General features: G+C 47.1%; 1 protein-coding gene across 1 annotated transcript; it reads left to right on the top strand.

Moving 5' to 3' along the window:
• The first annotated feature begins 333 nt into the window (after window positions 1-333).
• PIGU (phosphatidylinositol glycan anchor biosynthesis class U) lies at window positions 334-21,031 on the top strand. Its single transcript, XM_075768413.1, has 12 exons — window positions 334-664; window positions 2,424-2,488; window positions 3,812-3,871; window positions 4,835-4,897; window positions 6,445-6,554; window positions 8,232-8,332; window positions 10,274-10,371; window positions 12,569-12,723; window positions 13,222-13,365; window positions 14,188-14,312; window positions 16,439-16,581; window positions 19,417-21,031. The coding sequence occupies exons 1-12, from the start codon at window positions 535-537 to the stop codon at window positions 19,528-19,530; spliced, it is 1,308 nt and encodes a 435-aa protein (XP_075624528.1). The 5' UTR covers window positions 334-534; the 3' UTR covers window positions 19,531-21,031.
• The last annotated feature ends 1,178 nt before the right edge of the window (window positions 21,032-22,209 follow it).

Below are 22,209 nucleotides of genomic sequence, written 5' to 3'. Positions count from 1 at the left end.
GCTCCACGCAGGACACGAGATGGCTTCGTGGGGCAGCACAGCCGCCCGCGGTTAGGCCAGCGAGGAGATGGAGCCAGGCTCCGCACCGGGGCGGGAGGACAAGGGGCGATGTGCCCAAGCGGGAAGCGGAGGGCCCGGACCAGATCGGCGGAGCGGCCCGGCCCGGCGCTGGGACAGGCCCCGTGCCCAGGCTCTGCCGCGCAGGCGGCACCGGCAAAAGCTGACTGGAAAGGAGCAGCTCGGGGGGTGGAAGGCGAGACACCCGCCCCGGGCCCGGCAGCCCCGCAGGGCCGGCAGAGCGGTGTCTCCGGCCCCCTCCAGCCGCTCCCGCCCTCGCCAGGCGGGCCCGGCGTCGCGGCCTTCGCGCTCCAGCTAAGTTCGGCCCACCGCGCTCGCCGTAGCTCTCAAGCGGTGCCGGGAAGCCGCGGCCTCTCGGGACATGTAGTCTGCCCGGCCGGGCCGGTGCATTGGCGCCGCGTTCTCCGGCGCCGCCCGGGAACTACAGCCGGCGGCAGCCGGCGTCTGCCCGCGAGGATGGCGGCTCCCTTGGTGCTGGTGGTCCTGGTGGCCGTCACGGTCCGGGCCGTGCTATACCGCTCCAGCCTCGCCGCCTTCATCTCCGAGCGGGTCGAGGTGGCGTCCCCATTAAACGCCTGGAAGCGAGGTGAGGCCCGGCGAGCCCGGGCCGGGGCACCGCTCCCCTGGTGCGGCTGAACGGGCCGAGGCCCGCGGGGGTGGCGGTGAAGGGGGCTGGGGGCGCAGCTGCAGGCGGGCACGGTCTGTCCCCGGCCCGGCGCCGGGCTGGGGCACGGCCCCGCGGGCAGAGGGCCGGGCTGCGGTCCCGGGGCTGGGGCCGGGCCTCTCCTCTCCCGGGCCCGACAAAAGCTGCGTGAAATGGCTGGCGGCGGTCGTTCCCGAGGGGAGAGCGAGTGTCGGGCAGCTGCGGGGGGGGTGGGGGGGCGCGGGACCGGAGGACGGGGTGTAGCCATTGTGCACTTACACAAACCGGTTGTGTCACAGATGGACGAAACATGGAGGAATGACAAAATCTAGCAGTGAACATGTAGTTTCGGCAGCCTTGATTGAGTCGCTTTTGTTACGGTGTAACTGCCCAAGCACTGTCTCGTCGTGTGGACACGACTGCACGGCTCCCAGTTGGCGCAGAGCTATTCACCGTTTCACCTTCCTTGTTCAGTTTGTGACCCCACAATCGTGTTGTTACTAACGTGATTCAAATTCTCTTCTGAAGACTGTGGTACAGTTTAATCAAGCCTTTGCGGTGGCATTCATCTCTATAGCATCTGAGCCCGTTAGGAACCTTAATTTATTTTAAAGACAGCCCTTTGGGAAAGTAATATCCAGTTATTATGCAGGTAGAATTGTTTGCAGTTTTGGGGTGGAAAACAGTGGCACAGAGTAAGAAAGGTGAAAGCATAAATGCATCTGCTGACCTGAGGGCTCCGCTCCACAGTGTGTAGCACTTCACACTTCATAGTTTCAAAACACAGCTCCCAAAAATTCCCTTGCAGCAATGGATACTTTCTAAATCCTACTTTAGAGCACCAAGGTAAGCATCTAGATAGCAAGGACCACAATTACGATCACCGTGAAATGTCTGGGCTGTCATCATACGGGAACTCTGTGGCAGAGACAGAAGCTACTTCTGCAGCATATTGCTGAATTCAGAACCTCCTGTTGCTTCCTGCAGTCTCCTGCCTCATTTCCCTCTGAACCAATGGACCTGTTTCCCAATAGCTTCTTCCACTGCATACGCTGCTCGATCCCCAGGGAACCTTTGTGCTCAGCAAGGTGGAGATCCTATGGAAAAACATGTGCATGCCTTGCAGTGTGAGCTGTAGGTACCTGATTGCAAAGGATCTGAATTAAGGCTGCAAAATGTCAGAAAGTTTCAACAACGGATAGAGCTTTTCGTTTTGCCCAGTGATATGTATTCATTTCTGCTCATTTATTGTGGTTTTGGACATTTCAGGTGTCTCTACATCTAATTAGGTAAAACAGTTCAGATTCTATATTATGTTGTGATTTGTCCTCTTAGAATTAAGTATTTCTCCAGTAGAGATACCAGGTATCACGTAATAGGTGACTTAAAATCAGTAATTATATTACATGGGATTTATATATAGTTAAGTGCAAAACATTTTGGCTATAACATTTTTACCTGAAACAAATAAATAGATTACAACTGACCATTACTAAAGAAATTGGCACAGCAGAAGGAAGCAAGCAATCAATTCTAGTTTCTAGGTTGTTGGCTTTGTGACATTTTGTGTCACCCATTCAGATGGCAATTCGACATGAGATTCTTACGAGCGTGGGTGTTTTCAAAACTATAGTTTTACCATCATGAGATTTTTCTCTTCCCACATTACAGGATTCTAATGCAGGCGTTTTGTGTGTTTCAGTGGTCGAAGGATTAGCTCTGCTGGATTTAGGGGTCTCGCCATATTCTGGAGCTATTTTTCATGAGGTCGGTATGCATGCTTTGTTTTAAATGTGACATTCAAGTGGCATGTTTCTTAGTCTTACTGCTCACGGCAAAGGCTGGGGATGGGACTTGGGTTGTCCCAAAGACTTCAGAGGACTTGGAGTCGTATAGTTGTCTGTGCAATAGTCGTATATGTAGCAACAAGCACAATGAGGAAATACAGTTCATCAGGGAATAACGTGTTGCTGTGCAGATGATGGACACCGTAATAGTTGTTACTGCATAAGGAGAGCCCAAAATAGGGGAAAACTGTAATAAGTAAAATACTCTGTTCACATCTAGATGTTTCTGTCAGCAGAAGCCAGAGCAGGGAGAGACAGTGTCCTCATGAGCCTGAACACAGTTTTACTGGATAGCAGCATCTTGAGTTTCTGCATTTGCAGAAATAATAACATTAGCATGAGCATGCAGTACATTTATTCCTCATCTTGAAAACACCTCCTTCTTCCAAACACTTAAGCACCATCCATGAATGTGAAACACGTGCTGTGATTAAACAAAATCCTTCCAGGGTTTTGTGCCCTGGAGTGGTCTCATTGATGTGAAGGTCACCTGGGGGTGAAGCAGATACTTTGTATACCTCTGAAAATTTGTTTCTCTTCAACAAATTCTCCTTTAAACACAGTTTTCTCCCAGTCTGTGAAATATTTTCCCATGCTTATTCATACCATCACATTATTTTTAATGTCTTTTAAAAGACATATTTTCTTACAGTGAAGACAGAATTCACACCATGTAAATATAGTACTTCCAGATTAAGCTTTTCTGTCATAGGAATAATTCAGAATAACTCTTATCTTAGAAGGGAAGAGCTGTGGGAGTAAAAGAATGATAGGACTGTCGTCCTACTGCTTTATGTTTTTTAACATGCTTTCTTCTTTTTGCTTTATAAAAGACTCATCTAAACAGCAGACTGAACAGTGAAACCAGCTATGTGGGAAATACTTTCAAAAGTACCTGCAAACAACCTGAAAAAATAAATTGTCTAGGAACAATTATTTTCTAAAGCTGTTCTTCATATGCTTTCTATTGTAACCGCTACTATACTAGTAGAATTGAAAAGTTGGAATAGAATATAATTTTCAAAGTTGATGGTGTCCTTTATAAAGTGAATTGAGAACTTTGCAGGGAAAAAGACCAGTAAGTGTGCTTTGATTAATGACTTTACTCTGAAGTAACAGCATTGTAGAAGAGGGTAAAGCAAATTACCTTTCACAGTCTCTCATAGTGCGTTTTTCTAATCAAGTCGTCCGTTGTTTTTTCTGGATGGTATTTCACTTGGGTTTCCCTTCTGCTCTCTTTTAGACCCCACTGATAATATATCTGTTTCACTTCCTGATTGAATACGCTGAATTGGTGTTCATGGTAAGTGCTCCTGGAAAGCTCCTCTTGAAAGCTCCCACTCTGCGAAATACTGAGCGTGACTTTCCTTCTGCTCCTGCAAGAATCAGGGACCTGCAGCCTCCCTGCAGCTCAGATTCCTGCTGAGCTCGCAGTTTAATTAGAAAGGCAGCTTTGCCTGTACAAACCCACGTTCGGGCTTTCCCCTCGTTGTACATGTTCCTTCTTTTTTGTGAGTTCTTGGTTAGATGAGCATCCCTGCAGAGGGAGGGGAAGTTGGCATTTGGTTTCAGATGTCAAAGGTTCCCTTACAGGTCAGAATATTTTATCCCCCGAGCCTAACCCCTGCACTGCTGTGTTTCTCATTAAAACCCACTGCCAAACCTCAGGTCTGCAAAAAGACCACAAACGGGTTAGTCCTCCAAATGTCTCTTGGTGTAAACTATTCTCCGAGTTCTGCGTAATTCGGGAGGACAGAAATCATATAGCTGGCTGCACATGCCACGTGGTGGAGCCTGTCTCCCCAGATCCCTGCTGGGCAGGTCTCATGCAGAGCTAACGGCCATCTGCGTTGTGCTGCGTGTTCAGGTGGCTGTACTGCTGCCTGAAAGTTCGGGACAGCTCAAGGCGCTGTCGTACTGAATTAATGGACAGGTGCCCCAGTGTAGCCTGCGCTCTAATTAGACCAGCAATTCTCTCTGTTACCCTCGCATACTTCTTTCCATGAACAATTTCTTTACCTGTAATTCCCCGTTCTCTTGTTTTGTAAACATTAATATCTTTGACACAGCTCACGGCTTCAAGGTTGAGCTGTGGTGTGCGAGCACAGTGTGCAAATCAGCAATCTAGTGTGCTTAGAGTTGTTTTTTCTTCTCGTGAGCTGAGTCAGATCAGAGTCCTTATTCAGCGTGGCAGCACTGTCCAATATCTTTTTCTCCATTTGTTTGTTTTGCTTACAGTCAGTCTGTCTATGCCTTGCTTTTTTAGATCACTGATGTGCTAACTGCTGTTGCCCTTTACCTGGCCATCCAGGACTTCAACAAAGTTGTGGTAAGCTGACTTGTTTGCTGATCCTCTTCTCCCAGCAAGTGTAATTATCTTGTAGCAAAGAGAATACATGCCAGAGGATGCAGTATCAACCGGTCCTTGTTGCAGTAAATCTGATTATATCTGGCTGATCAATAAACATGGGGACTGACTGGTAAACAACTGAGGTAGTTTAAGTTTTGTCATGGCAGTATTACAGTATGAAACAAATCAGTGTCTGTAGCTACCACACTGCACTTGAATGATGGTCACAGCAGTGTAGATTCTTTGATCTGAAAGGAATATAAAGAATTTGCGACATTTATGAGAATGCCAATGAAATGCCGACAAGCCTTGGGTCACAGTACACAAGAAGCGATGGGAGATTTTAGAACGTGCACTGAAAACCCACCCTCGGTTGTTGTGGCAGTTTGCAGTATGCAGAATTTAGTTGCTGGACTATGGGTGTGGCAAGACTTGAGCACTGCCTTTTCTCACCTCTGCTCCTGCTACAATCTTCTCTACGTTTTGTAGCTAGAGCCTGGAATGTTTTACCTTTAACAGGGTTTGTGTTTGCAAACAGCATGAGTTAATACACAGACTGGAAATGTGTAAAGGAAGGCATAAAACCTCCCAAGGATGTTGAGGTGACAAATCATTCTAGTGAGCAAGGTGAAAGTCTGACACCAATTATTACTTGTCTCTTCAAATTACAAGTATGTGTATTTGGAGGTGAGTGATTCCTCCCAGCTCTCTCTTATAAGTAGCTCAAAGAACATTTTGTGTAAGCAGTGCTGTGCTCTCTGCGATCCTAGAGGGAGAGCGATTCAGTACCAACATGAACAGGGAGGCTGCATTTTCTACAGCATCTGTGTGGTCTCCCATCCAACTACGTGCTTGTTCCTTGTCCTCTGACTTTGAGATTGAAGAAATTACTCACAGAACTGCAGATGTGTAAAAATTCTGTGCGTGAGTCACGTTGCTCATTGAGAATTTATTGCCAGCATCTCTCTCCTTCTGTCTCACCGTGATGTAATTCAGTAGGTTCATAATTCAGATTTCTCTTTTGTCTCCATAGAGAGCATCACAGAACAAGATAGATTAAAGAGAGAGATTTTGGGTCCCTAAAGAAGATTTGGCATAGGGGTATCCATCTTCAAAATAACAAAGATTGCATACTTCCATGACTTGGTTTCTCAGGGGATTGTATGTTGAAGAGTGAATTTATAAAGTCAGCTTTTCATTGGAGATGCAGACAGGCCGTAGGAAGATTGAAAGTATTAACCTCTGGTGTGGTGAATTCACTGTCAGCTGTGTCGAGAGCTAGACACAGGTGATTAAGGCAGTTCAAAGAAGTAGAGATTACCTGCTTTCTCCTGACTTCCAATTCAGTTGTTAAGTATTTGGGAAAAGAGAGGGGTTTTTTTGTTCTGTTTGTACAACACCTCACATAACATGAGTTTTGGCTCATGCCTGGGGCTCATATATGTTCAACAGTAATGGAAATTCCCAGCAATAAGAAATAATGACTTTCCTCATCTGACAGTCTTTGCTCGTTCTCCCTTGTTCAGTTCAAAAAGCAAAAGCTCCTAATAGAACTGGATAAATATGCACCAGATGTGGCTGAACTCATCCGGACGCCCATGGAAATGCACTACATCCCCCTCAAGGTAGCACTATTGTAAGTATTGCTGCTGCTTGGGTTCCTCAGCTCCCTTTGGGTTTTATTTGTCTGCTTTGGGGCTTCAACATTTGTTGAAGATTATTCCCCCCCCCCGCCCCAAAATTCTGAATTTCCTATTATACAGAAAAATCCCCCCAGCCCTGAATACTCAGTTTGAAAGTGAAAAGCAGATGCTTTTCCAAATGTTTGTTGCCAACAAGTAATTTTACTGAGGCCTTCAGACTCAGGAGTGTAAGGTCATTGATTTGGTAACAAGAATGTTGTGTCTGCACAGATCACATCCCTGTTTATTATACCTGTATGCTAATGTTACCAAAGTTGATTCTGTGCCTCCCAAATGTCTCAGGTGTCTTGTCAGAATAACTTTTTGAGCAGCTGGACAAAATGTTTGCTGAATATCACAACTTGAATATCCCAGAATTGCTTATAACAATTCAAAGATATTTTCAGGTTGTCATCTTAATAATGTTAGGTCTTGGTGTTCCTCTGTATACAAAACATTTTTTATTTTAATTTCAGAAAGCTTGAACTGAAATAAATAATATACAAGCAACGTATTTAGTGTCAAAGAATTATTTTTTTCTTTGGGGTTTTGATGTGAATAAATTATTATCGGAATTATTCAGTGTCAGAGAAAGAGTTTTCCATTAGATAAGTTGTCATTTTTTCTTATTTTCATATGAATTTTGTGAAATGGTAAATTCCCCAGGGCAGGAAAGGTAGAATGGGTAAATTGCGGACAGTTTTGTATTTAACATTGTTGCACATTGCCGCAGCAAAGTTGGCCTTAAATTGTACTTATCCTGCTGTAGGCTCTCTCTGGAAACACAGAAAAAGGCAGACTGGGACTCAGAGAAGTAGGAAAAATGTAAAGAGGTAATTAGGAAATCATCAGCCCCATCTACTCAGTCTGACAATCAATTTAGTTATTAGCAAAGTTGATCAGCACATTATCTTGCTTATTGTATTAATAATCTTTCCAGATATTTTTCTGTGCTTTGAACCTAGTTAAGTGAGATCATTGTAATTCTTATTTCCAAAAGGAGCTAGCATCCTTACTAACTGAAGTGTGGCTGCATTCTGGAAGGCAAAGGTGTTCAGAGTTTGCTGTCTTTCCATAATTCCAATTAAAATATGGGAAATTTTCATAGCTGGCAGGTTTTGTGCTCAGATCACGCCATGGTGAACATAAATGATTGCTGTGCCATAGCAGGAGTGCGCAGGTGCAATTCAGTTGGGGGAAACTCTGCTCACATCTCAGGATTTGTTTCCACCTTGCTGTCTTCTTATTTTTATTGCTTTCTCAGAGCCACTAGATGTGAATAGCAGCAAGTGTTTACTTTGGACCAAACAATCCTAGGTCTGACAGAATAAATGCACAATGTTTCTGCAAAGTAAGAAACATTTTTGGTAGTAATTTTTCTAGGATAGAACATTTGCATTTTAGACAACTTCTCAGCTGTCTCCTTTTCTCCGGTGTGCTCTCTGTGGCCACTGTGTCCAAGGCTACAATCTAAAGATCAGTTTTTTGCTGAGTTCACTTGATGATGAGAGGATCCCATCAAATTTGAATAAACAAAAAGAAATGGCAAAGTGCATCTGTTTTTCCTTTTAACATGACTTTAATTAGATGCTATCTCCTTTGAATGTAACTCAAGCTTTGCTCTTTTTCAGCTATCTGTTAAACCCCTACACTGTGATGTCTTGTGTGGCAAAGTCCACCTGCGCTATCAACAATACTGTCATTGCATTCTTCATTTTAGCTACAATAAAAGGTAACGCAGTGAAGAAAAAATGGGTCTTTATGACTTTCAGTAAAGATTAGAAAAGTAGCAGAAATTAAATCAAGGTGGAACTTTACAGATATGATTGCTACACAGAAATCTCTGTCTGTGTTTAAGAGAAGATAATGCTCTGCTGCTCTTTCTTTTAGAATCCCAGAATCCCAGACTGGTTTGGGTGGGCAGGGACCTCCCAGCCCATCCAGTGCCACCCCCTGCCATGGGCAGGGACACCCTCCACTAGCCCAGGTTGCCCAAAGCCCCATCCAACCTGGCCTTAAACCCAGGACCTTCTGTGTGTAAAGCAGATGTGATAACCACTACACTATGGAACCATTTTGTACGTGAATATGCACTTAAAGTATTGTAAACAATTTATTTTCAAAGTGTATCTTTGAAGTTTTTATTCAAAAGCGAGCAGTTGCCTGCAGCTATTATTTGGCTTTCACTCGCAGTAACCTTGGTTTGAAATTAGTTAATTGAGCTTTGGGGAAGCAGAAGCAGTAACCAAAGACCCGTACTGGCACAGTTGAATAGATTCTGTTGCTTTTATGACTCCTCAGTGCTAAAATCTTTTAGCATATGTGATTTGTACTAGTCACAAGTTTTAGGAGTTCTCTGTTGGATCAGAGAAAAGGTCAGTCTGTTCTCTTTGTCTCCAGCAGTGCCCAGACGTTGTGAAGAAAGCTGGTACAGATTGTTTTTATTAGTCTTTCCAAAAGAAAGTTTTCCTCCAATTACTGGCTAATTGAGGCAGGAGGGGTTTTGATTTAAAAGCATTTAAACGAGTGGGGTCCATTTAATTAAACTGATTTTTAACTGTTCACTGATACCGTAAGACAAGTAGTTCAGTCACAGACAAAACTGTAGTGGCTGTCCCCTGTTTTTTCCCCGACTGGGAGTGTGGCAGCCTCTAGGTTCTAAAGTGGGCAAAGAGAGGATGTCAGATGATAACTATGATTTCTGGGTACCAATTCTTTGGATCTGTGCAGAATTGAACACTTGATAAAATAGAGGACAGGGAGGTTTCTGTCTGTGAGAGTGTAGTTGAAGAATGGAGAAAGCTCAGCAGCAGGTAACCCTATATATTCTCTTTCAAAAGGTGGAAGCAGAGAGAAGCTTACCGAGTGTTTGATGTCAGTAGGGTGACAATTAGTCCAGTGCACTGAGTCAGGGTTCTTGTTGTCTAAGCTGCATTTTTACAGATGACTTCCATCAAGTGATGTAAGACTGAAAGCTGTAACCAGGCTACTGCACCGGGTGTCTGTATGTTTATTGTTTCACCTGGGACCTTTTGGACTTGGTTTCTGGGGTTGGTAGTTGGGCAATGTGAGTACTTGGCACTTAGCTCAACCTGAGAGACCTCAAATGAAGCTTCCTTGATAAAGGCATTCACGTTTTTAAGACCATTTGGAAAAGCAGTGCTAATCCTTTCTAAGCCTCAGTTTTGGTATCTGTAAAGTAGGGCTAACGCCACTTCATTCCTTCAGCAGCAGACTTTCGCTTGCTGTCTTTCACCGAGCTTTGCTGAGGGCCCTGACACGTTCTGGTGACGAGGTTATCCAGCACATCCGGTATAACAGCTGTTTCATGCAGATATGACTTAGGTGAAGACATTCCTGTCCATAAAGAGCGGCCAGCATGGTCTATATATAGACTGAATTACATGAATCTCTTTCTGTATGCGAATGGTAGGAGATATAAACCAGTCAGCGGTTCTTTCTAGTGGGAGAATCACCTTGGTATGAGTCATTATCCGTTCAAAATGTAGTTAAGAAAAATGACACTTTCCAGGACACATTCTGCTAAAAATGCCTTTAAGTGGTGTAAAGCCCCTGCAGAGGGTTATGCATTTCTTCCCATTTGGACTTCCTGTCTGTAAGGCTGTTTATCTCAAATGTTCCTTACAAATGAACGTTCACTTTTTCTTTGCAGGTAGTGCCTTCCTCAGTGCTGTGTTCCTGGCCTTAGCAACGTACCAGTCACTCTACCCTCTCACATTGTTTGCTCCAGCACTCCTTTACCTTCTACAGGTAGATGCTTTCTAACTGTTGGTACCTGTCGTCTTCTTGTAGCCGTGCAGGGACAGTCCTTAGCTATTGAGAGGGGAGTCGGGCAAGTCTTGGGTTTCAGAAAAAGTGACTTTTCTCAAGCCAGGGGAAGTTTGAAGCCTTAATGGGGATGCCTGTGCATGGAGAGAAGGGAGCAGGAAGTCATCTACAGAACTGGCTGGCGTTTAGCTTGCCCGAAATAAGTGCTGTTCTTTGTGTCGTGGGAATAGCTATGAGGATTTTAGACCTGGAGAATTTCCTTTGTGCTGCAGTGGGTCACTGAGCTGTGTGTTTGAACCACCCAAACTCAGAAATGCTGATCTAGAGTTTAACGGCAAAAGGCATGTGCTTGGGAAAGTGGCTGGCTGCCCTTGTCCGTTCTCCCACCCCGTTCACAGCACCCCTGAGTTCCATCCAGCAGGGCTGACCTTGATCATTCATGGGTACGCAGTGCCTCGGCAGACAGACGCTGCTCCAGGCCAAGCTCGCCCAGCAGTAGGCTGGAAGGCACATCTGCAGGCAGGGTGGGCTGGCAACCTGAGGCAGCTCTTTGCTAGTGAGTGGATTCATCACCAGATTGCCCGAGTGCTTCCCACCGCTGGTCTCTCAACTCTTGTACTGATACTGTAAACAATGATTTAACCGAGATTCCAAATTAAAATGCACTTAATGAAAAGTGATCATTTGCTGGTGGTGTTCTGATATGGGAGCAAGGTGAGGCTGTGACCGATAGCAGAGGACTCTTATCCCAATTATCACATCACATGGTGATCATTTTTAGTATTCTTGCCATTCCAAAAGTCCTGCTGTTGAGTGTTTCGCCAGTCTTTCTTGATTGTTTCTGTCCTGTCTCCCTCATGATTTTTATAGCTAATGTTAACTAAGGTTCGTTACAGCCTATTCTCAAATCTGAGCTTCAAAAGAGAATGGAGAGTCAGTTCTACTCCATTTTATTTCCCTCACTATCTGACATGAATATCTCTTTTTCAGAAGTTTTATTATTATTACTCTTCGTAAGACAAAAACTTCTGCAGGGTCAGTGTTGCTTTTTCAGTTTGATAATTTTTAGGAGCATTTACTTTATATATTTTATATTTTGGTCTCATTTGTTCTCTTTTAAGTCAAAATAAAGTGGCAGTAAAGTATAAGCATTGTGTTCACAAGCAACAAGTGCTTTGATACGTGAATGCCTAATTTGCAACTTTTAAAGGGGATCATGCTAGTGTGTGTTCTGTTATCCAGATTTGTAAATGAACTTTCCTGCCTTCTTTATACAGAATTAAATAGGTTTTCTCCAGCACTTTCCAATCTGTCCTGCCATAAATCTTGCTTACGTTGTTCCAGCAAGTGGCGTTAAACACACTATGACTGCAAAAATGAGCATGCTTTACACAGAGCCCACATCAGTTAGAGTTGGTGCTCTGTACATCTCCTGCCAGCGTAAACCCTAGAACCAAACAGAAAAGCCACATCGCTGACTTGGAGCTGCAGAACTCTGAGCAGTTCCCAAGGTGTTTGCCTCTCTGTGTGTATTTGTCTTTACAAATGCAGTCAGGGGACCTCTCAGAGTGAGATACTCATATGTCATGTTATGTGACAAGGGCTTGTGGTTGACCTACCAGGACACATGGCAATGGCAGGACTGCAGCAGTTGTCTTTGCCCGAGGAGGCAACCTTTTAGAGGGGTCCTTTGTACTTAGGAACCCACAGGATGTCCTTTTTCCCTGATTTCAGCAGAGCATGAGTGCCTGTCCAGTGGTGGGGACCTGGCATCACAGAGTGGTGGGTGGTGGAGCAGGGTGGGTTGAGGTGGGTTCATGCAGTAGAAGGCAGGCTGCAGTACAGTACTGCAAACATCTAAGATACAGGTGTAGCTGTGGGGAGGCGTGTGTAACTCTTACATTGAGTGTGTAAGACTTGACTCGCTGCAAGCAGAAATGACCAGCTTAGCTACTGTATTTTCAAGCACGGTTCTGGAAATACGTGCAATGTATATGACCTAATTGGCCAGAGTGAAGAACATCAAGCAAATTGCGCTTGAGAGCTGCTCCTTCCAGTGCCATAGCACCAGTGTTTGATGCTTTCTTTCATTGATTTGAAATGATGTTCTGAACGCTCAGGCTTTCTTGTGACTGTCCACCTGATGAGGAATATCTGCCTGCTTGTATTTCATTTTCAGCGTCAGTTCATACCAATAAAACTGAAAAGTAAAAGCTTCTGGCTCTACACCATGCAGTATGCAGCCCTATACCTGTGCAGCCTGGTGGTGATCATCTGCCTCTCCTTCTTCCTCCTCAACTCCTGGGATTTCATCCCATCTGTTTACGGGTTTATGTAAGTAAAAGGATTCTTACTGTTTTTTTCTGTCTGGCCCCACCCCCATGTTGTTTCTTGTGCATCCCCCGCAGGTGCCCCACTCCCTGTCCTAAGGAGTGTGTGATCTGTGATTTTACTGGCAATGCAAGAAAGAAAGAGTGTGTGGAGGAGAGCAGACATTAGCCAACTTCTGTTAATTAAGTAACAGCAAGAATTAGAGAAGAGAGGAGATGTTTTCCGCTGAGCTGATTGGAAATGGATTTGATTGTTGAGCTACCATGGCTGTGAAATTTTCATCTCTGGAAAAATATCTGCTTGGGAACGGTTTAAATCCTGCTGGGGCATAGGGAAGGTTTAGTCCCTTTTCTCTCTAGGTTTTCACCCCTTTGGTTCTCTTCCGTGGATTTAAAATGTAGGTCCTCCATCCAGTAGGACACAATGATTAATTAATGTAACAGAAGCAGGGCAGTGAAAAACAGGCATTTAAAAATATTAACTTTTCTTTTCAAATTTCAGCCTTTCCGTTCCAGATCTGACACCCAACATTGGCCTTTTCTGGTACTTCTTTGCAGAGATGTTTGAACACTTCAGTCTTTTCTTCGTATGCGTGTTTCAAATCAATGTGTTCTTCTACACCATTCCCTTGGCAATAAAGCTAAAGTAAGTATGTTTCTCTAGTAGGTTTTTTACTCTCTGTTGTCTGGTGGAAGCTTATAAGGCTGGCATCAGATATCTGGATCTACAAGCCTGAAAAAGATAGTTTATTTTAACAGGGCCTATCCGCCCTATCTCCCACAGTTTCAATCTTTATTCCTCTTAAATAGAGTGAGCTGAGCTCTGCTATGCAACAGAGTGCTACAGGCATCAGCAGAGAGAGCAGAAATTCAGTGTGTAGAGGTGCCTGCTCCCCGCCAGCATAAGCCAGTGTAGTCAGACGGCAAGAACTCTTGGCTGGAACTTCAAGTTCTTCATTGTCAGAAAAAAAGTGAAAACCTGGGGACATTCCTAGTGGACTGCACTGATAACGTTACCCCTCTTTCTGATAAAACCACTCATTAACACGCCTGGATTCTCAGTGAGCCTGTCCTTTTGACTTGGAATGGATACAGCCATCGTGACACGCCAAGAGAGATAACTGTGGGCTTCCCCACATAACCTCCAGAGAGGAGGTGCTGGTTCGGTGACTGTGACAGAGCTGGGGAAGAGCAGCCCAGATGACCAACTGTATAAATGTATGTTGAGTTGAGGCACGAAATTTCTGGGTGAGGGCAGTGAGCAGATGTGCATCCCCTTATACTGCTTCTCTACAGAGCAGCTCAGTCTATCCCCCCCCAGCACTCAGAGGCTTGTTTGGAGAGAACCAGGGCACGAGATCCTTGTTGAGCCTGTCCCACAGTACATTTGTTCCCTTTGCTGATATTTATTTCCATTTTCCAGAGACCCTGCTGCATCCTCTTACCGTTTGTGTCTTTTCCCTTCTAGGGAACACCCTGTGTTCTTCATGTTCGTCCAGATTGCGATCATTTCTATCTTCAAGTCCTATCCCACTGTGGGAGACGTTGCACTGTACATGGCCTTCCTTCCAGCCTGGAGCCACCTTTACAGATGTAAGTTCTTTGATTGTTCCTTATCTGGAATGGGACAGGGCCTGTCCAAAAATTGTCACCCGTAAACCAAGCCCATGTCTGCAGGCTCTTGTAGCCTCCTTGGGATGTCTGGAAGGAAGCTTGATTTTTCTGGTGCTACAGTCTTTAGGACTAGGGTTGAAATTGGTTGAGGAGGGAATTTTCATGTGTACCTTATCTTCCCCCTCTCTCCAAGATTTACTGTTTTGTAAGAACCTTTTACAGTCCTGCATGAGGGATGTAGCTTATTTAAAGTACATCCGTCCTTCAAGCGCTTCACTCCCATTTAAGGCTGTGCAGTTTGAACACTGCTCCTGCAATTGATGGGTCCCCCAGCCTTAAAATCCTGCACCTTGCAGCGGTTCTTTGTCTTCCATGTGTGTGTTTGCTCAGAGTGAAAGTAACTGAATTATTGCAAGGAATTGTCCATTTTTTCTTAAATGCTTCATAAAGAACCTCTTTAGCTCTTTAAATCACCTGAGAGTTTCCTCATAATTTTCAAACTCAGTCTCTAGAACCTGCTACACTGGGGAAATTTGGAGGCACTGTGTTTTTCCTGCTGTTTCTTGCTTAAACCAACTGCTCTCACCAGCCCTGCCAGGTTTTCCAGGCCTTTTACTGCTGTCTTCTCTAACCCAGGCCAAGTGTGTTTATGGACAGCTAGCCTGCCTGATGTCAGGGACATCATCAGGAGTCAAGAGACTTGGAGACCATCTGCTCTATTAGTTTCAGACTAAGGAAAGCTAAGGCCAAAGCAGGTGTAGCTGACCTAGGGCAGCCCTGAGCATGCTGCAGCCATAGCAGGTGATGTACTTCTGAGAAATCCCAACTCAGCATAGTTCAGTTGCACGTCCCAAGTGTGCAGATAAGGGGACCAGTGAGAGGGACAGTCATGATAGAATCATAGAATCATTAAGGTTGGAAAAGACCTCTAAGGTCATCAAGTCCAACTGTCAACCCAACACCACCATGCCTACTAAACCACGTCCCGAAGTGCCATGGCTACACGTTTTTTTGAACACCTCCAGGGATGGTGACTCCACCACCTCTCTGGGCAGCCTGTTCCAATGCTTGACCACTCTTTCGGTGAAGACATTTTTCCTAACATCCAATCTAAACCTGCCCTGATGCAACCTGAGGCCATTTCCTCTTCTCCTATCGCTACTTACTTGGGAGAAGAGACCAACACCCGCCTGGCTACAACCTCCTTTCAGGTAGTTGTAGAGAGCAATCAGGTCTCCCCAGAGCTACTGAACAAGAAGTTTAAAAGCTAGGTGTGAACAGGTTTGGATGTGACAATGCTCTTAAAGTGCCAGATGGCTCCCTTCAGCTGCAGAATCATCGGGAGTCTTTCAGTTACCTTCAGGGACATTGGCTGAGCTATAGCCAAGCACAGCAACACAAGTGCCGGGATGAATTATAATACTGCTGCCAAAGGACAGGCATAAATAGCTCACAGAAAACAAAATCTCTTCTGGCCTAGTAGTTCCTAGCTCTTTTAGACAAAGAGTTTGAGTTTTGTCCGTCTGACACATACTCACACAGACTAATGGGTTCTGACCACACTTGCACCTCCTGAGATCATGTGTTTGCCAACACATTTGGCCTGTATGAGTTTCCTCCTTTTCTGGTGCTTTCATTTCCTTACCACCTCCTGAGAAAGTATCTCTTTTCCTATGGCCCACAGGTTCGTTTTTTCCCTTTGTTGTCAGTTTGACCAGGCTAGGGAATGGTGTGCTCTGGTCTCTGAATCACGACGCTGGTGGAAAGGCCCTTCTCAAAACTGCTAGCTACTGTAGTGTAGACACCAAAAAGCCAAAATCCTCCGAGGAAGAGTGTTTGGAAGCAGAACCTAGAAGGAAGGAGCTACAAATGAGGATTTCACACTCTAGCAAAGGCAGAAGTATTTATTTTAAAGGCAAATAGAGTGTATTTCTTATAAAAGCTAGCCAGGAAATTATTGAAGCAAACTGTGGAAGATTATCAGAAAGAAGCATGTGTTGGCAAGTGCCTCTCCTCCACTGCACATACCCTGAATACCATTGCTGTTTGTGTGAGCATGGCTGCTCAATAATGCATAATTTTAACAGCTTGGTTTTCTTTTGCAGTCCTCCGGAACATCTTCATCCTGTCATGCGTGCTCATTGTCTGCTCCCTCCTGTTCCCCGTTCTGTGGCATCTATGGATTTATGCAGGAAGTGCCAACTCCAATTTTTATTATGCCATCACGTTGACTTTCAACATAGGGCAGGTTAGTAGAGCGAGGCAAACGAGGCTGCACTTTGGGTAGGTTACTGGATCGGGCGTCCTGTCCGCAGCAGTGAATTCTGCAGGATGCGTCTGGCTCTTTGCATCCTGTGCAGTCCTGCGTAGCAGCTTGCTCCAGCTTGCTCCTGCCTCCCCTTGCTCCAGCCGAAATCTGCCTTGTCCTCACCTTCTGGCACACGAGTTCTTGTCGTATTCAAGCTGTAGCTTAACAGTCCGACGAGGCTGTGCTGCAAGTTACAGGTCTGTTGCTTGATAGCAGAGGAAAAGCATCTCGGTGTGGCAGGACTAGGAGCACATATGAATGGAGAAGGTGAGCTAAGGGGGGAATGGAAAAAACCACGGGGCCAGACAACAGGCAAATGAGAACTGCCCGTACACCGGGACCTGGCACCAAGTTTTCTGAGCGTTATACCTCACTGAAACATAGGGTTGTGGGCACGTCAGGGTCCCAGGCATGCCAAGGCTCACTCTTCTTGCTTCTCTCAAGGCCGCTCAAGATATGGGACTTTCACTGGCTTTAGGGAAAACAGAGCTTGGCATCCCTGGAGGATTCAATGTACACAGCTGCCACAGCCTTTTCTAAGTCCTCCCTCTTCTCTGTGCTATTCTTACGTCCTTAAGCCTTGGCATAGTTTCACATGTGGGTGAACAGAACGTTCATTTCATGTTAAAGTTGCCTTTATTTTGAATGTGCCTCAGCCATTTATGTTTGTCTGCTTCTCCTAAAACTAGAGGAGCAGCAGTTTTGCCAGGAGCTGAAAATCACCGGCTTGTACATCCCCCCACCCCCCTTGATGAACGGGGACAGGCACCCATTCTGTAAAAGTGAAAGAGACTCCATGCAGGGCATGGGGTGAGAGGCAGTACAGAGATACCACTAAGAAGGGCTTATAGGAAATTGGGAGTGGTTCATTAGCTCCCTAACTACATGTCTTGCTATGAAATGAAAGGAATAGTAAAACCTTAATTAGAGATGGCAGGTGTTGATATTCTAAGAGGATTTTGTTTCCTACCTGAGAAAGTCATAGCAGATCCTGCAAGGTCTTGTGCTCTGTGTAAATGCCGACAGAGCAAAGATCTACTTTCTGATTTCCTTGTGAGAAAGAACTAGCCCTCATCCCCACTACCCTTAGCTCTTTCTTTTCCCATTAAGACACCTGCCAAGAAGTTTAGTTAGAAGTAAAATCAACCGTATGGCTATAGCATGTCAGTACCCAGCCATGGTGTTCAGCAAAACAAGCGGACAGAATAAGCATGGCTGGTTTTGCTCTCCCTGGGCACCTCTACCCTTTTCTCTCTGTTCTCCTTCGCACTTTCTCTGCTGCAGCCTGTTTCTCTCCCAGTCCTCCGTATCCTCCCGTCCTGTCTCTGAGCCTTCTCTGCAGCAGCTGTATTTAAGAGTAGCCCAAGCAGGCTCTGGCTGACAGCCTGACCCTCCCTCTGTCCCCTTAGCACTGCAGCATCCTTCAGGCGAGGCTCTCCCTGGAGTGAATCCGCCAGGGAAACGGACGCATTGCGCCAAAGCGATGCATTAAGTGCCATCTGGACATAGGACTAGCTTTTCTGGCACTGAAAAGGTTTTCCACTCTAGTTACATGATGCTGTTTCTAGATGGAGGAGGCTGGCGTTCCCGGGAAGGGTCGCACTACAAGAGGCTAAATGATGAATGTCCTGCCGAGCCAGCAGGTCACTCGCTGCCTGCGCTTACAGCAGCCCAGCCTGCCCCTGCAGAGGCAGCTTGCCCCAGGTGACTGCTTTAGAAAAACCGCAGAGACCTGCTCCTGCCTTCTTTTTAAAAGCTCCTTCGTGCTTTTAGGCGAGGGAGCAGCCACACTGCCGTGCCTCAGTACCACCAAAGTGGGGCTGAGGAGGGGAGGGACCTTGTGATTTCCATGTCAGGTTTCCACGTTCACTGCGGTTGTGATTTCACACTACGAGATGGCCGGTGGTGATACCAGCCTGAGGTACACCCATCTCCTGAGCAACACGGGACGGTGCTGACATCCGTGTGTGTGGCAGCATCCTCTACCTGCATCAAGGGGAAACCTGGGGGGTAGCCAGCTGTGATCACCACTTCAAGGGAGAGTGTGCAAACGTACACGTGGGGTTGGCCGGCCCAGAGAGCGGGCACGAGAGCGCAGGGGCAGGAAGGAAGCACAGAAGCGGTGGGGGTGGAAAAAGTGCTTTTATCTGGTGTTGCTCCCGGACATTGTGCTGTGGAGCCACAGCCTTGACATTTCAGCTCTTCACCCCTCAGCCTGGTAAGTATGATTTTGTTAAAATGCCAAACCTTCTGTTTGCGAAGGCTGGCCTGGGGAGCTGTGGTATTCCTGCTGCTGCCTGCAAGCTTCTTCCCCCTTCTGAGTAGAAATGGTGGTTGAAAAACAGTCATTGCAATTGAGAAGTGCTTAATAGCTATCGGCAGCAGGAGGCTTCCGGCATTTGGGTTGAACTGCATGACCATGCTTGTGTAGGAGGAGGCCTGTGGGTGAGGCTGAGATGGTCTGTAAAGCGGATGGACTTGCCACTGTCGTATATTTTGGCCAGTTTATGGAGCTACTGTCTCCTCAGCGGAGTTGTCTGTGACAACGTGCTGGTAGCGCAACAAATAGATCGGTTTAAGTCTCCCTTGGCGTAATACTGCAAGGCAGTGGACAAGGAGTGTTCACAGGACCACAGTGTCTCCTCTCGCAAAGCGTGATGAGCAGTCTAAGGACTTCTCAAACCCCTTCAGGGTCTGTCACAAACAATGTCTCTCTATCCCTCTGTTCCTTGTTCTGAAGCATCACTGATGTGTCTGAACATCTCACTTCTGCAGATCCTGCTCGTCTCGGATTATTTCTATGCCTTCCTCCGGCGGGAGTACTACCTCACTCATGGACTGCATTTGACAAAGCAAGATGGGACAGAGGCCATGCTTGTTTTGAAATAAGGATTGTGCCCACCGTTCCCTGGGACACGGACCACTCTAAGGAACATGCAGAGCTTGGGGTATGTGGGGTGGGTGGGGAAGGTTCCCTGAATGAGGTCTGACTTTGGGAATGATACCTACTGAAAGAAAGGGCTGAGGTTCTTCTGGGAATACCCTCCTGAGCTGCAGGCTCAGTGCAGGGACTAAGAGCTACAAGCAGGAGCTGCAGTGCCTCTGTTGGAGCATCTCCCTTCTTCCCTCAGCTGTGCTTTTCACTGCGACCTCAGCCATCACTCTGGGCAGTCCAGCAGGAACTGGAGAAAGTGTCTGGGCTAAAACCAGGGCTGAATCTCAGGCCTAGAGAGAGCTCAGACCATAAACTGTTTAATCACTGCTTCTCAGAGATGTTTGCTTCTCCTGGAAATTTCCCCTTCACTGCTTTGACCAGTAATGCTCCTGCTTGGCACAAGGCAATCTCTGGGTGCCCGGTGCCTCAGCCCTGGCTGCAGATGCTCCTTCTTGGTTCTCCTGCTGTTGTGAGATCTGGAAAAATCACATGTGCCCAGGCACCGTGGGTGCTTGTGAAACAAATGGGTGACCAGGGACGAATGGCCTGTGGGAAGGCCAGCTGAAGCTGCTGCCACAGGTAATAATCTTGGCTCTCAAAACACTAGTAAGAACTGGAACTCCTGCTGCTCCTTGTTTGTGTAGGGTGACACAGCGTGGCACTGCAGGGCTCACACTATCTTCTTGTGATCACTTGGGCAGCTGCCTGGGTGTGGAAGGAGGAAGCTGCCTGCCCGGGGCCAGGGACCAGGAGGTGTCAAAATCTCCCCTGTAAGGCCCCAGACCAAATCCAGAAGGAGCCTCAGCCATCGCTGTTGTGGAGTTGTTGGGCTCCAGGTGTTCCACAGCAGCTTCACACTATGGGATATGCACTTCCCCGTGTTACCCTCGTGCCAGTGCAGCGATGGTCTCTCGTGGCTGTGTGCGGAGAGCTCCGACAGAGCCCTACGCCTGGGTTCCCCCATGGCTGCCCTCTCTGCTCAGAGCTGCTGTCCCCCTGAATGTGACCCACCGGGGCGAAGCCACAGCCTGGCTTCTTGCTCCATTGGTTGTGTGGTGGCACGGGGAAGCAGTAACCATGGTGTGAAAGCCTCCAGCCAGCTTCCCCGCCAATTCCGAGAAAAAGCTGAAGAACTGGGAATGTGACGACACCAAAACCAAACAGCCTGGTACAGAGCAGCTGGGAGACCGACGTGCCCAGGCAGTTGTGTAAACAGCTCTTCTTTCTTTCTGGACAATTAAAACTTTTGCCTTACTGCACTGCTGTTAGCGCTTTGGCGGGGGGGTGGTTAATCTGAGCCCAGCTCAGCCCCCCGCGCTCAGCTGCTCCAGCCGGGGCAGGCCGTGCATCAGCCCTGCGCCTCCGGCCGCGGCGGGGACACGCGGAGGCAGGGCTGCTCTGGGCTGCCGGCTGGGCGGCATGGCAAGGAGCATAATAAACTGTGCAAGTTTTAAACACTGCTGGTGTGCTCTGTGTTTGGGAAGGGGGGGTGAGGATGGGGAGGGACTAGAGGGTGAGTGGAGGCTCCGGGAGGCACGTGGAGGGGTTGTGAAGGGCCTTGAAAGCAAACACAGGGGTTGGGAGGGAGAACAAGTGGCCCTGGGGCACACCAAAACACTAACGGATGGCTCTGGGCACCCTGAAACCCACGCCAGAGTTAAGAAATGCCCGCTCTGCACGGGTCAACGCAAGCAGCGTAAAAGAAAACTTAAGAAGGTGGTGACCAGCTGGGGCTATCGGGGGGCTATCCATGTTACGGCCCCCCCCTTCCACAAAGTAGAAGACAATTCACCCCTCAGGAGGGAGACACTGCTGATGGGAGGCAGCAGGACTGAGCCGAGGGGCCGTGGGTGGCAGCTCCATCCTCCAGCAGCTGAATTTGGTCTGTGACTGTGCCAGGGCCCCCTCCTGGCCACCCACCGCCCCCCAGCCGGCTCCTCCTGGATCTACCAGGGGAGCAGATCCCAAAGTTGGACTGGTGGTCCTGAGAAGCAGTAATGGTGTGAGCACTGGCGCAAAGGCACAGGCACCGGCATGAACAGGGGCAGGGCAAGGGCAGCAGATGATGTCTACCTCAAGTTCAGCAAGGCTTTTGACACCGCCTCCCGTACCATCCTCACAGGCAAGCTTAGGCAGTGGGGGTCGGGTGAGCGGACAGTGAGGTGGGTTGAGAACGGGCTGAATGGCAGAGCCCAGAGGGTTGTGATCAGCGGTGCAGAGTCTCGTTGGAGGCCTGTAGCTCCTGGTGTGCCCCAAGGGTCAGTGCTGGGTCCGGTCTTGTTCAGCATATTCATCGCTGACCTGGACAGGGGACAGAGTGTGCCCTCAGCAAGTTCACTGACGATACAGAACTGGGAGGAGTGGCCGACACGCTGGAAGGCTGCGCTGACATTCAGTGAGATCTGGACAGCGATGTCACCTTTGGGTGAAGAATACGCAGGACAGTATTTGCTAGCACTATCATCATGTATTAGCACTACCGCAGCGAGTGCATTTATCAATGGCAATTCCGAACTCTTTATATCTGTCGCCTCAATAAATTGCCTGTTTCAACTTTGCAAAACTGTCTCAGTCAAAGTCCTTTGGGGGCTCTGACAGGCAAACGGTGACTCTGATACGTGGCTATATATAAT

The sequence above is a fragment of the Balearica regulorum genome, chromosome 16 (assembly GCF_011004875.1).
Source record: "Balearica regulorum gibbericeps isolate bBalReg1 chromosome 16, bBalReg1.pri, whole genome shotgun sequence".
Lineage (NCBI taxonomy): Eukaryota > Metazoa > Chordata > Aves > Gruiformes > Gruidae > Balearica > Balearica regulorum.
The sequence above is the reverse complement of the archived record's forward strand: the minus strand, read 5'-3'. Positions and strand labels throughout refer to the sequence as shown.